Raw genomic sequence first — 12,762 nt, 5'->3', positions numbered from 1 at the left:
GATTAACCACTTTCCTCATCTTTTCCCTATCGTTTCCCATTGGCAATCAGAATTTACCAACATGATTTTAGTTTAGCTTTACAATCCTAATAATAATACAAATGTTCTGATGTAGTGATTTTTTTTTTTAATTTTGGTGGCCTAACTCTTAAGTTCTTTGAAGTAATTACAAAGCTTTAATGCAAACAATTTCAGGAATGAAGCTTTAAATATAAATTTCTGCAATTTTTAAAGTATAGCAACATTGTGCTAATCCATCAAACTCAGGAAGTAAACTCACTAGTAAGTGTGCTTACGTGGGACTGAAATTTGAGGCATGGTTACATGTACATGGTATGTCTGGACAGTGCTTGATTGCAGCTTTTAGGCGTTAAGAATGGATAATAATAATGGTGATATATAATTTTTCATAGGTAATAATTTATAGAAATAATAATCTAAGTATAGACCAAAGCTAAATATCTCGAATAGCGATTTCTATTTTTACAATTTTTCCAGTACTTGTAATCTAAGGTGTTAATAGCAATGTTTTGTAAGGACATTTGTTTTATTTTAAATGTGATTTTTAGCTTGCTAATATCCCTTTAAAAGGCTTCTACCCTTCCAAGTCTGTCTATTGCTGTTTGCTGTCAACGTATGAATGGTTTCCCAAAATGCCTCTTAATATGTGTAAATATTCTTGTTTCAGAAAAAAAAAATCATAATCTCATTTTGATACCTCTGTGATGGATTATGAACTTGGCTTGTCTTTTTCTTTTTAAACTGTGTCTTACAAAACAATAGCTCACCTCACCCTCTTCTTAGACTTGAGACTTAATGGCAAATATTGCTGAGACTTTATGACAGAAATTCCAATTATCAGGCTGTCCTTCAATGCGATGAGGGATGTTGCAGGAGAAGCATAAAGTCTGATGGAAAATATCATCTCTTCCCAGATAAATAAATTTGCTAGGCCTCACTGAAGTTTTTGCTGTAGCAGTTTACAAATCAAACACCAATCTGAGTTCATAATTTTTCTCGTGGTGTTTCATGCTCTGAAGCCTCCAAGTGAATGCTGGAGAAATTTAACCTTCCAGGTCAGGAGAGGAGAGTGGGTGCCCAGGTGGCATTACTCTCCCTTTTCCTCCTCTTTCTGCAATGGGTGGCTGCAACTCAGGTGTGCATTAGCCAGTCAGGGGTAAAGAGGAAGGAAAGAGGTTCTGACTGGTGTGTGCAGTAACTCTGTGTATCACCTGCCACTCCCTATGTATCACACACCTGTTCTGAGTTTCATCTCTCTACTGGGTTTGCACATGGGCACATGGAGCTGAAAGAGGTGGTCCCATTCTTGGCACATCTCAGTTTGTCTGTGGCTTGAGTGGTTCTTCTTCCCCTTCCTCACCTCCCTACAGCATCGTGCTTTTCACACTGCAGGGCAATCAGAACAATCCCAGAGAGATGGCATTTCTCTCTTCTTTTTTCTTAGTTACTTTCCTTTTTTATATTTTTAATTTATTTTATTTTACTGTTCCTTTGTTGTACTTTTCTTTCTGTTGTTTTCCTTTGCTGACACGTGGTTGGTTAATATGATGAAGCCTGTTATGACACTGTTGTTCTTGCTGCTGCCGCTGCTGCTGTTGTTGATTATGCTGTGTTCCCAGCTAACTGCATGTCTTTTTTTTGTTTTTTGTTTGTTTGTTTGTTTTCGTTTCTTTGCAAAATCCCTCCCCCCACTACCCCTTCACCTCCATCTCCTGTGTCTCCTTGTGACATGGTGCATCTTTGTGACTCGGATGGATTTTATTCTGACTTTCCTTTCTCTGCTCGCCCGCTCTATGCGTATTTCACTGTTTTTGATGTGCATGGACACTCTGCGTCTGTCTCGTAGCCTATCAGAAAGTTCTTCATCCCCCCTCAGACCTCCGACCTCCCTTTCTCTCCCCGACCCCAAGTCTCCTTGGACCCTGATGCTTGTAGGAACGCCTCCAGGCCTGGACATGTACTCCAACCAAAGCCAGCACTTCAGCCCAACCCAAAGACGCAGACTTTGCCATCCAAGAGCAAATTGGCTGAAAAACCACTCCAGTCTACTAAATCCAACCCACTCCCTACCAGCAATGCCAGCGCCCCCTCTTCCCAGAACAACCCTGTGCAGAATGCTCAGGGCCGCTCGCCTGCTGCCGGCTTTAACCCACAGCTGGCTGTTCCTAAAGTACAGACCAACCCTATGTCTCCTGTTAGATTGCTCCCTTCTAGTACTGACCCAAGCACCAAATCTATCCCCATCATACAGGTCACCCCTCACCCCTCTCCAAGGGGAAGTCCCCTCCCTACCCCCAAGGGGACACCTGTTCATACGCCAAAGGAGAGCCCAGCAGGCACACCCAACCCAACACCACCATCCAGCCCCAGCATTGGAGGAATGCCATGGAGGACACGGCTCAACTCCATCAAGAATAGTTTCCTGGGGTCTCCTCGCTTCCATCGTCGGAAATTACAAGGTGAGTACCCACCCAAACATACAGGTGGTTCTGATTTGGGCAGCTGTTCATCAGGAAGTTGATACCTGTCTGGCTGTGCAAATTCCATCTGCCAAGGACTGAGTATTGACATGAAAGTGAGAGTGATAGCATCAGCCAAGCCCTAATCCCCATGTGAGCAGGCTCTGTCATGCCATTGCACCTGCTCCAAGAGCATCTCCTGAGCCCTCTTCATACTCCATGCATAGAGCTCGTACTATCTCTGTTGTGGCTCTTAGACCACAAGAATAATTTATCTTCACATTCTTCACTTGTTTTGTAAGTGAACTTAGAGCTCTGCCATTTCCCCTGTGGCTGTGCTCTGTTGCCTCTCCACAGCCACAGGCTGAGCCTTCTGCTGAAAAAAAGACAGCCAGTGGCAGTAGGCTAAAATTGTCCTTCTGAAGCAAAACTTTTTTGATCTTGGTTAATGCTTCTTTTACCGCCTTTGGTAATTGATGTAAAAATCTCTCTAATACAATCAGTGTCTTCATATCTGCTGGCCTACTTCAGTTTTCAAAGTCTCTAGAGTGTTGAGATGTGCAAAATTTCCTTCCCCAAATTCCAGGTGGCTTTCTCTATTCAGGCAAAGAGTACCCGAAGTCACATGCATTATCCTTGGACATCAGCAGCAGCTATCCCAATACCATGTTGTTTTGCAGGGTACTGGAATGTGATCCCATGGTAAAGGAAGCTCACAGCCATGAAATAGTTAGCTGTGATGGTCAGGGAGATTGTCTCTGAGATGGTCAGAGAACTGCAGACAACTGCAGCAGTGTGTTTGGGTCTGAAGCCAGTGCAAGATTGCATAATGATTTAAGGAAGGGTGAAGTGAACCTTGAAATGCAGCACTTGATTAGATGCAGTGATCTAGAGACATATGACCAGTGTTCAGATGTCAGAACCAGTCTGCAGAGGCAGTGGGCAAATGCAAGAGTGCAATGCCAGTGTTGTTTCATTGGAATACAAGCAGAAAATGAAAGGTGTACTGAATCATCAATTTCTTTTCTCCTTCCCTTTCTTCATCTGTATGTGCATGGGCAGTACCTACACCAGAGGAGATGTCTAATTTAACCCCAGAATCATCCCCAGAGTAAGTAATTTGCCAGTACACTACCTTTTTTTTTTCTACCACATAGCAATGTCATTTCCTTGTCTCAATGTCATAGGCTGACATATTTCTGTTCTAGATCAGTATCTGTAACCTGTTCTCCTGTGGGTGGGGTAGAGATGTTAAATGATTCTTTTGATAAGGACCCTGGATAAAATCTATACTTCAGAAATGGCAGTGGGGGTCAACAGGTGATGAAGCAGTCTCCAAGTAACCACCTCGTTTTCTCATGGCTTGCTGAATTTGCTGGGTTTGTAACATGTTCCTTCTCTTTTCTTTCATTTGCTTGTCAAATAGATCACTCTTCAGGTGTGGAGAGGCTAATCAGTGGTTTATACTGGCACTAACTATGCACTAAATAGTCCTCCTTTAGTACAGGAGAGTGCATCCTCAGGATAACATGCAGAAGCCTCTGCTAAGATGATTCAGAGGAATATTTGACTGCGATAGTAAACGCAGTGTTAATTCTAGGCAGCAGCACTGGGACATGGAGAAGCTATTTCATATTCACCAGACTCATTCCTGAAAGTCAACGTACATTTCAGCCATTTCACTGCACAAATGTGCGTCACTGCATGGCAGGTTTGGAAGTCCCTGCCAGAGTGCTGCTCCAAACACTTCCTAATATGCAACAGATGCCAAATTATTCCTTTTTATTTTCACAGCTTGTGTTTGTGCACCCAATGCCCATAGACTTACCCTGCCAACCAAGGCAATTTGGCCTCTTGTTAAGATGTTTATATGAAATATTCATGAGTCTTGGATGAAAATTTTGGGCACAAAGTTTTGTAATTGGTGACTGTGGTATTGTCTTAACAACTTTCCCCGGACCTGGTATTTATCTGGTGTAAAATGTGCACTCTATGTGCAGTACTGCATAATGGAGAGAGATAAAGACTTCAGAAGAGGGAGAAATAGGGATTAGTAAAGGTTAGTAACAGAAATCCATCTATTACTAATAGAGAGGCATGGGAGAATTTCATAAAATTAGCACATAATTATGAAAGAAATATACAATACTCTCATCTCACATGTTTTTAAGGCCATTAAAACAGAAAACATTTTAGAATTAAATTTCTCTTCTTCATTGTGTGTAAGTTGTTGGAAGTTTTCCTGTTAATTTATTGCCCTCTCTGCTTCCCACTCACTCTTTAAAAGCTGATGTAGAGAAGTGCCTGTCACGTGAGGCAGTTTGGATGCAAGTCAAAGCCTAAGGCCCTTTTTTTGTTTTCTGTATAATTGCCAAATTAATGAGTTCAATTGGGCTACACAAGTCATAAAAAATAATGAACTGGATTATATTTTAACGATAGATGTCTGTTGCTCAGTGTCCACTTTCCCATGTCTTATTTTTTCTAGTATTTTCTTTCTTTCTGTAAGAAATAAGATACCCTTAGCAAGAGCTGTATTGACCTCATGGGTTGAGTGATAAATACATGTCCTTGCTCTGTCTGGTACAGCGATGACTGCCATTCATTTAACAAACCTGATGATTAGGTAATACACTTTGACATGTCTGGGTAATGCTGTTCTTTCTCATGTGAAAAAGTCCTAGAAAATGTGTTCGGGATGACATTTAAAGAGACTTAGCTCCATCTGCTTTAAACTGCAAAGCTCCATTTGCTTAAGTAGAAATGCTGTTATTTATGCCAAGCAGGTAAACCTCTGGAGGTTACAGATCCGTGTGCTCAGGGATAGAGAGGGAACACAGTGAGGCTCTCCAGAAGGCAGTGTAGTCAAGACACTCCAAAAGTAGGAAAAGAAACAACATTATGGCAGTGAGAAATTCAGTGTGAAGTAATAAAGCACCAGCTTCCATTTGCATGCTAATTTCTTTGCTTCTCATCAACTGGGCACCTGATTAGATTCCCTAGTGTAATCTGCATACCCAACCTCCCCCACACATCTCCTATCTCATTCCCCCTTTAAGAGGTTTGCCATGATAAGAGAAGATTCTTTATTTTAAGTACATTTTGTACTGCTTACAGCCTGATCTCATAAGATGCTAGAGCATCTCATTCAGCGTGCTAAAGATCATTGGTTCATACACATTTTAACCCAAGTTAGTAGCACTTAATGCTCTCTAAGAGGAGAAAAACCTTTATTGCGTCATTTTACTCCAAAGCTGTCCCTTCTTCTTCTTCAGTGGGCCTATTCCCCAGGTGTATGAGTACAGCTAGTTCTGCCAGTTTCAGGGGTAGAAGCCAGGGCCTGTGTGCTATGTCTTAATTCTGTTCATTACAGAAACAGGAGAGGCCACTGGCATCTACTCCATCTTATGCGACACCAGCAAAATTATTTAGTGAATTCCAGTGATTTACAAGCTGGAGCATAGCCCAGGCTATCAGTGAGTCATCCAGAGTTAGTATTACGGGTGATAACCTTGCCGAGGAAAAGAGCCCAGCTGGATTCTGGAGACTCCAGACCATGCTGAACAGGAAAAAAACCACCCTATGTTCTGGGCCCCTTCTTACCTGGGCTTGTTAAGAGACCTATAAATGAAGGGCCAACAAAACCATTAATGCCAACACAGAAATGAAAAGCCATATTTTAACATGGCAGATCTGCAATTAAATATGCACACTTTTTCAGGCCCATGCTTCCACTGGGCCCCGGAGTCCGTATCACCAACCCTGGTTCAGATTATGATACATCCAAGCCTAAGACAACCAGCCGTTTTAGATAGATAACCAGGTGCTAATTTACTAATGAGCATAGACCCTTTACATGCAGGGAGCTATTGCCCCAGCTCTCCAGGGGCTTGCAGAGTTGTTATGGTGTGTGCGAGACACATGAGCTAATTAGTATGTAATTTTCTTTCGCACTCTAACCCTGGCTCCTTAACGACCATTTAAATGAGAGGCCCTTTCTCTTTACTGCTCCCTATGCTAATCTCTGGCTCACTGGCTTAGTTACAGCTGCCTATGAATATTTTAGGGAGTGACAGTTTTCCAGCCCACTTTAATTGAGTGGGGGGCACTGGTTTACCAAATTGCAAGTGAATCTTTCTGTACTCTTATTTTTGGATGCCTACAGTAAATGAAGCAAATAATTATTTGCCCAGCTGAGTGGTCTTCCAGTTGTGGTCTTTCTACTGCGTGTGTTAAATGGGCTGTGAGCCGACTTATTCATGGAGCACTCTGGAATGGGGAATGAGTGCAAATTGCTGGACAATACTGAGGTCAAGCTTTGTTCTTTATCCTGAAGGCCTAGACTTCAAATTAGTTTCTTAGTTTGCTCCTCTCTCTCCTAGTCTCTGCCCATCCTTGTTCTGCCTCAGTCTAAACCTTTGCCACAGAAAGCGAGTCTACTAATAACTCGCTCCAGCTGTTCAGTGCTTTGCTGTAAAACTGATGTTTAGTAATCCCTTCTGCAGATGGCTGTCCTTGTCTGGAGAGAGTGTCTTCTTCCACTGAGTGGTGAATGTCCACCAAAATGAGTGAAAATCTATTCTGTGCTATACTTCAAATCAGACTTGGCATTGTAAAGTATGCTGTAGAGGAAAAAAAAGGCAGTCTCTTAGTGGCAGGTCTTTTCATTTCTGACATATTCATGCCAAATTCTTCCCTACTAGAATATGGCTGATGGAAGTGGAATTTTCCCTGGGTTTAGTTTGGTCTAGCAATTCTTTGGCTGTGTCTCATGGCTAACAACATCTTCTCTCTCATCAAAACCACACCTGTCAGAGGTGCTACCTTCAAGTTCTCAGTAGTGTCTCCCATTAAAATATATGTCCCTGAATTCTTCCTTTAGCCTGTTCAACTTAAAAGGTAATGCCAACAGAGTGGACTGGTAAAAGAATAAGCAAAATCAAACATTTACTGATACGATCAGTGTGAAAAAACATAGCAATTTCATTTTATAGTGAAACCACTACCTGATGCTGAAAGAAACTGTGAAGTTGGACTGCTGTCAGTGGAAAGCCTGAACTGTGTTTTGCATGGTTTTGGCATCTTCTTTCTTAGTACTGAAATTTCATTCCTTTGTAGGATGACCAGAGTTCACTCATTATATAGACACCCTGAATGAGACTAATGAATGGGACAGTCTTTGTCCTGACACTCTGTGTGGGAGTGGATTTCACTCACTGACAGATTGGAGGTCTGGTGAAATCTACAACTTGCTTTAAAAAGCAAGATTTTGTGATTGTACCATCAGCCCAACAGGACACCTTTAGAAAAGGAACTTAAGTCCTATAACACCAAAGGAGTTGAAATTGAGTGGGAAGGAACTTAAATCTGTGTGTTGCCAGGATCTGCATATTGTCACATGAAATGAATAGTTCCCTGGAGACAAACCAGAAATGTGTCCCCTGGCTTATATAGGCTTTATATATGCAGTATTAATCGATGTATTGGCTCAGTCAAAAGAGTTACTGTTGCTCCTGATTTTTCATTGTTGCTGCCAGACTGAGACTGTGTGGTCTGTCATTTTACCAATTTTCACTAAGGGAAACGTTGTTCTGGATGTTCTCTGACACTGTTTTCCACTTACTATTAGCAATAACATCAAATCTGGAGCGTTATCAAAACTTTCTTGTATGTTTTTTAATTCTTTTTCCAGCTAGGGGTGTTAAAGGAATAACAAACAGTGCTCAGTACTCTAAACCACCTCTTTCTTTTCATCATGTCAGGCTTGCCAAAAAATCCTGGTTCGGTAACTTCATCAACTTGGAGAAAGAAGAACAGATTTTTGTGGTCATTAAGGACAAACCACTAAGCTCCATTAAGGCTGATATAGTCCACGCTTTCCTCTCGGTAAGTCATCCCAGCTGCCTCTTGGAGGCACTGCCCTCTGGTCAGTTCCAGGACTCCTTGTGCTGTATGTTACTGGACAGGGTCTCTGCTCCTTCAAGTGCAGCCTCTGTGGGTTTAATGTGCATAACCTGTCGATTCAGGCCTCCACTGGACTGTGTGTGAATTACTAAGTATAGATAATGCTCTCTAAGGTGAGAAGAGATTTCAGCCTTCTTGTCAAGGTCTCCAGGTTGCCAGTGTTTGGAATAACACTGCAGTTAGAGCACACTGCTGGCACGGTATCAAGACAGCAATTTGCTCCTTTGTCAAACTAACCTTGCAGTTACTGGTCTGGGCAGCAGATTGGGTCTTCCCTTGTTGGACAAACCCTCCACCACTTCAATCAGACAAAAATCCTGTCTTACATCTGCATTTGTTACTTTAAATCTCCACTTCAGTACTGTATGGCAGAAAGAAGGGTTGTTTCCTCTGGTGACCGGAGTATCAGATGTTGCAAATGCAGTTTATATACAAGCTAAGAAAGCAGAGCAAAATCGTAATATTTTCCTATAGAAGATCCTTGCTATCATTGTCAAGAAGTACCAGTGAAGAAAAAGCACAGCAAAATTAAATTAAGAGATTTTTCAATTCAAGGTAGTCAACAACATAATTAGACTTTTTTAATAGCATTAAGAGAAGGAGACTTAATTTCTTATATAGTTTGTTGAATTGATTTTTTTTCCATAGAATACTGAACTTCATTTTAATCTCTATGATCATAGAATCATAGAGTCAGATGGATTGGAAAGGACCTCTGAGATCATCAAGTCCAACCCTTTTTTTTTTTTTTTTTTGAAATCCAGTCTCTGGAAAAATCCAGTCCAGGTTTTCCCCCATTCCGTACTCCAGCCAAAATCTAGTCTGTGTTTTTCCCCATTCCGTACTCCAGCGGAAATCCACTCTGGGTTTTCCCCCATTCCGTATCCAACAAAATCCAGTCCAGATTTTCTCCCATGCTGTGCTCCAGAAAAAATCCAGTCCCTGTTTTCCCCCATTCTGTACTCCAGCAGAAATCCAGTCCGGGTTTTCCGCCACCCTCCCAAAGTGGCTGTGGGACTTGCAAGGTGTGAACCCCCCCAAGGTGACACCAGAACAGTGTTTTATTTATTGTGACAAACACTGAGGATCATGATGCAATGAATTTCTTCCAAAAAACCAGCCATAACCCTTGAAACTATACAAGCATACAAGGAGTAAATACAGTATAGTAGCGTTCATCAGACACTGGTGTCCATCTCAGGTTGGTGTGAAGCAGCAGAGTATGTTACATTTTGGCAGAAAGCGTGGATGGTAACTGCTTGAAAGTTAGGCAGTTATGAAATTCCACCATGAGTCTGAAGATACAGATATTGCAAGATACAATGAAGTTTCTCAGAGTTCTTTTACATATTGGTAGGAGTTATGGTTTGGGTGAGTTATTTGCAGGTCTGCTTTCCCTGTGGATATCTCAGGTGCTTGTCTAAGTGTCTGCTTTGACATCAATCACCAAGCAGTTAGAGGTTGGAAAGGTCTTCAGGAGGTCTCCTGCTCAAAACAGGATCAGCTGTGAGATCCGACCAGGCCACTTGAGTGCTTTTTATATCCCATCGATTTACTGCCCACTCTCTTAATAGTAGTTTTTACTCAGGAAAAAGGCATTTCTCAAAACTGGTAGATGAGTAGGAAAAGGAAGACTGAGTGTATGAAATTGAGCAACAAATGTACATTTATAAGCATGATGGGTATTCCACCAATATTCAACCTTTAAATTTGGATCAGTCCTGTAAGCAGCAGTGCATTCTTCTGTGGTGCCAAGCAATCTACAGTCTTGCTGATTTCACAAGAACACTGTACTTTATGAATTCAAGACCAGAAGCAGATCTAGCAAATGTTATCCACTCTGGAAATGTGTGTTGCTATAAATAGAATTTTGCAAATTTTTCACTTTGTGCACTAGTTCTACTACCTTCTTCTACCAACCTGTTTCAGATTCCAAGTCTCAGTCACAGTGTCATCTCACAGACAAGTTTCCGTGCAGAATATAAGTCCACGGGAGGTCCTGCTGTCTTCCAGAAGCCAGTGAAGTTCCAGGTGGACATAACGTACACAGAAGGGGGAGAGGCGCAAAAGGAGAACGGGATCTATTCTGTCACTTTCACACTCTTATCAGGTAACCATGGCAAAGCTCTAAAATGGGTGCAAGCTGGCTTTGTCCTTGCTGATAATAGAGGCCTGCAAATTGCTCTGTCAGAGGAAAGAATATAACTGTCTTAGCCTCAGGGGGAAAATTCAGACAGGGGAAAGGAGGACATTTGGAACAAAAATAGTGTTGGTAACGATGAAAGTGGTAGGCAGGGACAGAGATTCCCAAAAGGTGAAGTTACTGCTTCCACGATTAGTGCTAAAATGGCTGCTCTGTGCATCAGATCTGGAATATCTCATGGTACTGTCTCCATGTTTCACTCAAAAGTCTCAGAGTCTCAGCAGGACATTGTGAGGCCATTAGTTTCTTCCTTCTGACAGAAACTTTCACTCACCCTTTTCTTCTGGGTGGCCACATGTCCCCCCCAGGGTTTAAAACAAACAACCCCCCCGACCTTTTATGCCTTCACAAAAGGAGCCCAGAAGCCATTCTTCCTCCTGTTGAGTCCAGCACACCACAGTCCCTTTGGCTGAAGGACAGAGACACTGTCAGTAGACTCCTGGGGACAAGACTGAAGGGAAGATACTTGTGATGCTTCCCCTCCAGCCTGGGTTGTATACGGACTCCTATTCCTCTCACAGCCATTTGTGCCTCTTCTCTCCTCACAGGTCCAAGCCGTCGCTTTAAGAGGGTAGTAGAAACCATTCAGGCACAGTTGTTAAGCACACATGACCAGCCTTCAGTGCAGCAGTTATCAGGTAAGTAGTTTCTACTGTCGAGCACCTTGCTTCAGCAGGGACAGGAAGGTGAAATGCCTCTTGGTACCAGGAGGCTGAGGGAGGCCATCCCTCTGATCACAGCAATAAATGAGCTCCATTCGGACAGAGCAGTAACTCCCTGCACCCACCCTACTCCTCCCTTTCTCATTCCCACTCCGGTGCTCCCAGTGCATTCCCCAGTTGAACAGCTTCTGCCCTCCGCCCGCCCAAAGAGCCATTTGCCCACTTCTCCATCAAAAGCTGCATCATCAGTAGACCTTCCAAATTTTCTCCAGCTCCAAAATATCCCAGAATAGGGACATGCTCTAGAAGATACCTGAGTTTCAAACCCTTCAGGCATGCTTTAGAAACCTCCAACTTCAGAGGGTCTCAGAACAAAGTTGAGAGCTACTTTTGACTTAACCGTTAACAGATGGTCAGAAGGTGGTTAATAGTTTCCACTAGTGTGATCAAATTCTTGGCTCAATACTGTGGTAGCACAAATTATACACTAAGGTTCTGCAAAAGCTATATCTTACCTATTTGAAAAGTAAATTTCCTCATGGTGGTAGAGAAATCCTTATGTGTGTTACCCTGTGCAGTGACATCAATCTGAATGTGTAGACAGCCTGAATTGATAATACAGAAACTGGCTTCATCCCACCATCATGTAGCAAGTGTTCACTCTGAACACTAGTGCTTGCACACACAAAAAATATCAGTGTTAATTCTTCTCTCCTTTGAAAGGACAGAACAAAGAAGAAGGTGAAAATTGAAAACTTAAGGCAGATGACCTATTGGGAATGCTTCAAGGAAGGAAAAATAGGGAGAAGCAGAAAGAATGTGCAGATACAGGGAATAAATAGGAGCAAGGTAGAGAGCAGAAGCTGGAGGAAGAAGAGAAAGAGTCAGGAGGAGTGGGAGATGAAAAGGAAGTAAATAAATATTATACTTTAGAGCCAAATTCTGTGCTTGACCTTTGTGTGAACAAGCCAAGACAAAAGTGTGGGAGTTAGGTTGGCATTTCATCCTGCAATTAAATCCCAGATGTCCTTGGCTCATTGCACATATGGGTTACATCCTTCTGGTCTAACAGTGTGGCTTTGGCAGCTGAAGATAAAATAACTCCATCTAGAAGTGTGTATGCTTAGTACCTGACAGAGAAGTATGCTCAGTTCAGTGTCCACTTTACTTTTGGCCTCCAGCACTGCCTGACCTTCTGCATGCTGGATTGCAGTGGTGCCTAGCACATGGGTTATTCTGTTCAGAAACAGGGAAGATGAGGACACTACAACTATGGTTGATTGAGGTTTTTGCTGTCTGGACTTTAGAAATTAAATCAAACTCAAGGAAGCAGCCAGAATTTTCTGCCAGCCCTTCCTCTTGGGAAATGCTGGGGTTAAGTGGGGGTGAGGGGAATTAGATAGAAAAGCATCCTGTAAGTGTATTTCATATTACTCCTGATATGTGAACAATA

General features: G+C 42.3%; 1 protein-coding gene across 11 annotated transcripts in view; it reads left to right on the top strand.

Annotated features, from left to right (window-relative positions):
• Window positions 1–12,762, top strand: part of BRSK2 (BR serine/threonine kinase 2) — a 312,908-nt gene that overhangs the window by 279,049 nt on the left and 21,097 nt on the right. For 10 of the 11 annotated variants that reach the window (XM_027651234.1, XM_027651231.1, XM_027651232.1 and 7 more), the window contains 5 exons: window positions 2,273–2,480; window positions 3,543–3,591; window positions 8,243–8,366; window positions 10,374–10,554; window positions 11,196–11,285. In XM_027651234.1, coding sequence (XP_027507035.1) covers window positions 2,273–2,480; window positions 3,543–3,591; window positions 8,243–8,366; window positions 10,374–10,554; window positions 11,196–11,285 — 652 coding nt within the window. Of the gene's footprint in view, window positions 1–1,867; window positions 2,481–3,542; window positions 3,592–8,242; window positions 8,367–10,373; window positions 10,555–11,195; window positions 11,286–12,762 lie in introns of all 11 variants that reach the window. The other variant, XM_027651228.1, reaches the window with a different exon arrangement.

This window comes from Corapipo altera, unplaced genomic scaffold (genome assembly GCF_003945725.1).
Source record: "Corapipo altera isolate COAL_440 unplaced genomic scaffold, ASM394572v1 78, whole genome shotgun sequence".
Taxonomy (NCBI): Eukaryota; Metazoa; Chordata; class Aves; order Passeriformes; family Pipridae; genus Corapipo; species Corapipo altera.
Note: the sequence above shows the minus strand (reverse complement) of the source record. Positions and strands in the feature narration are given on the sequence as shown.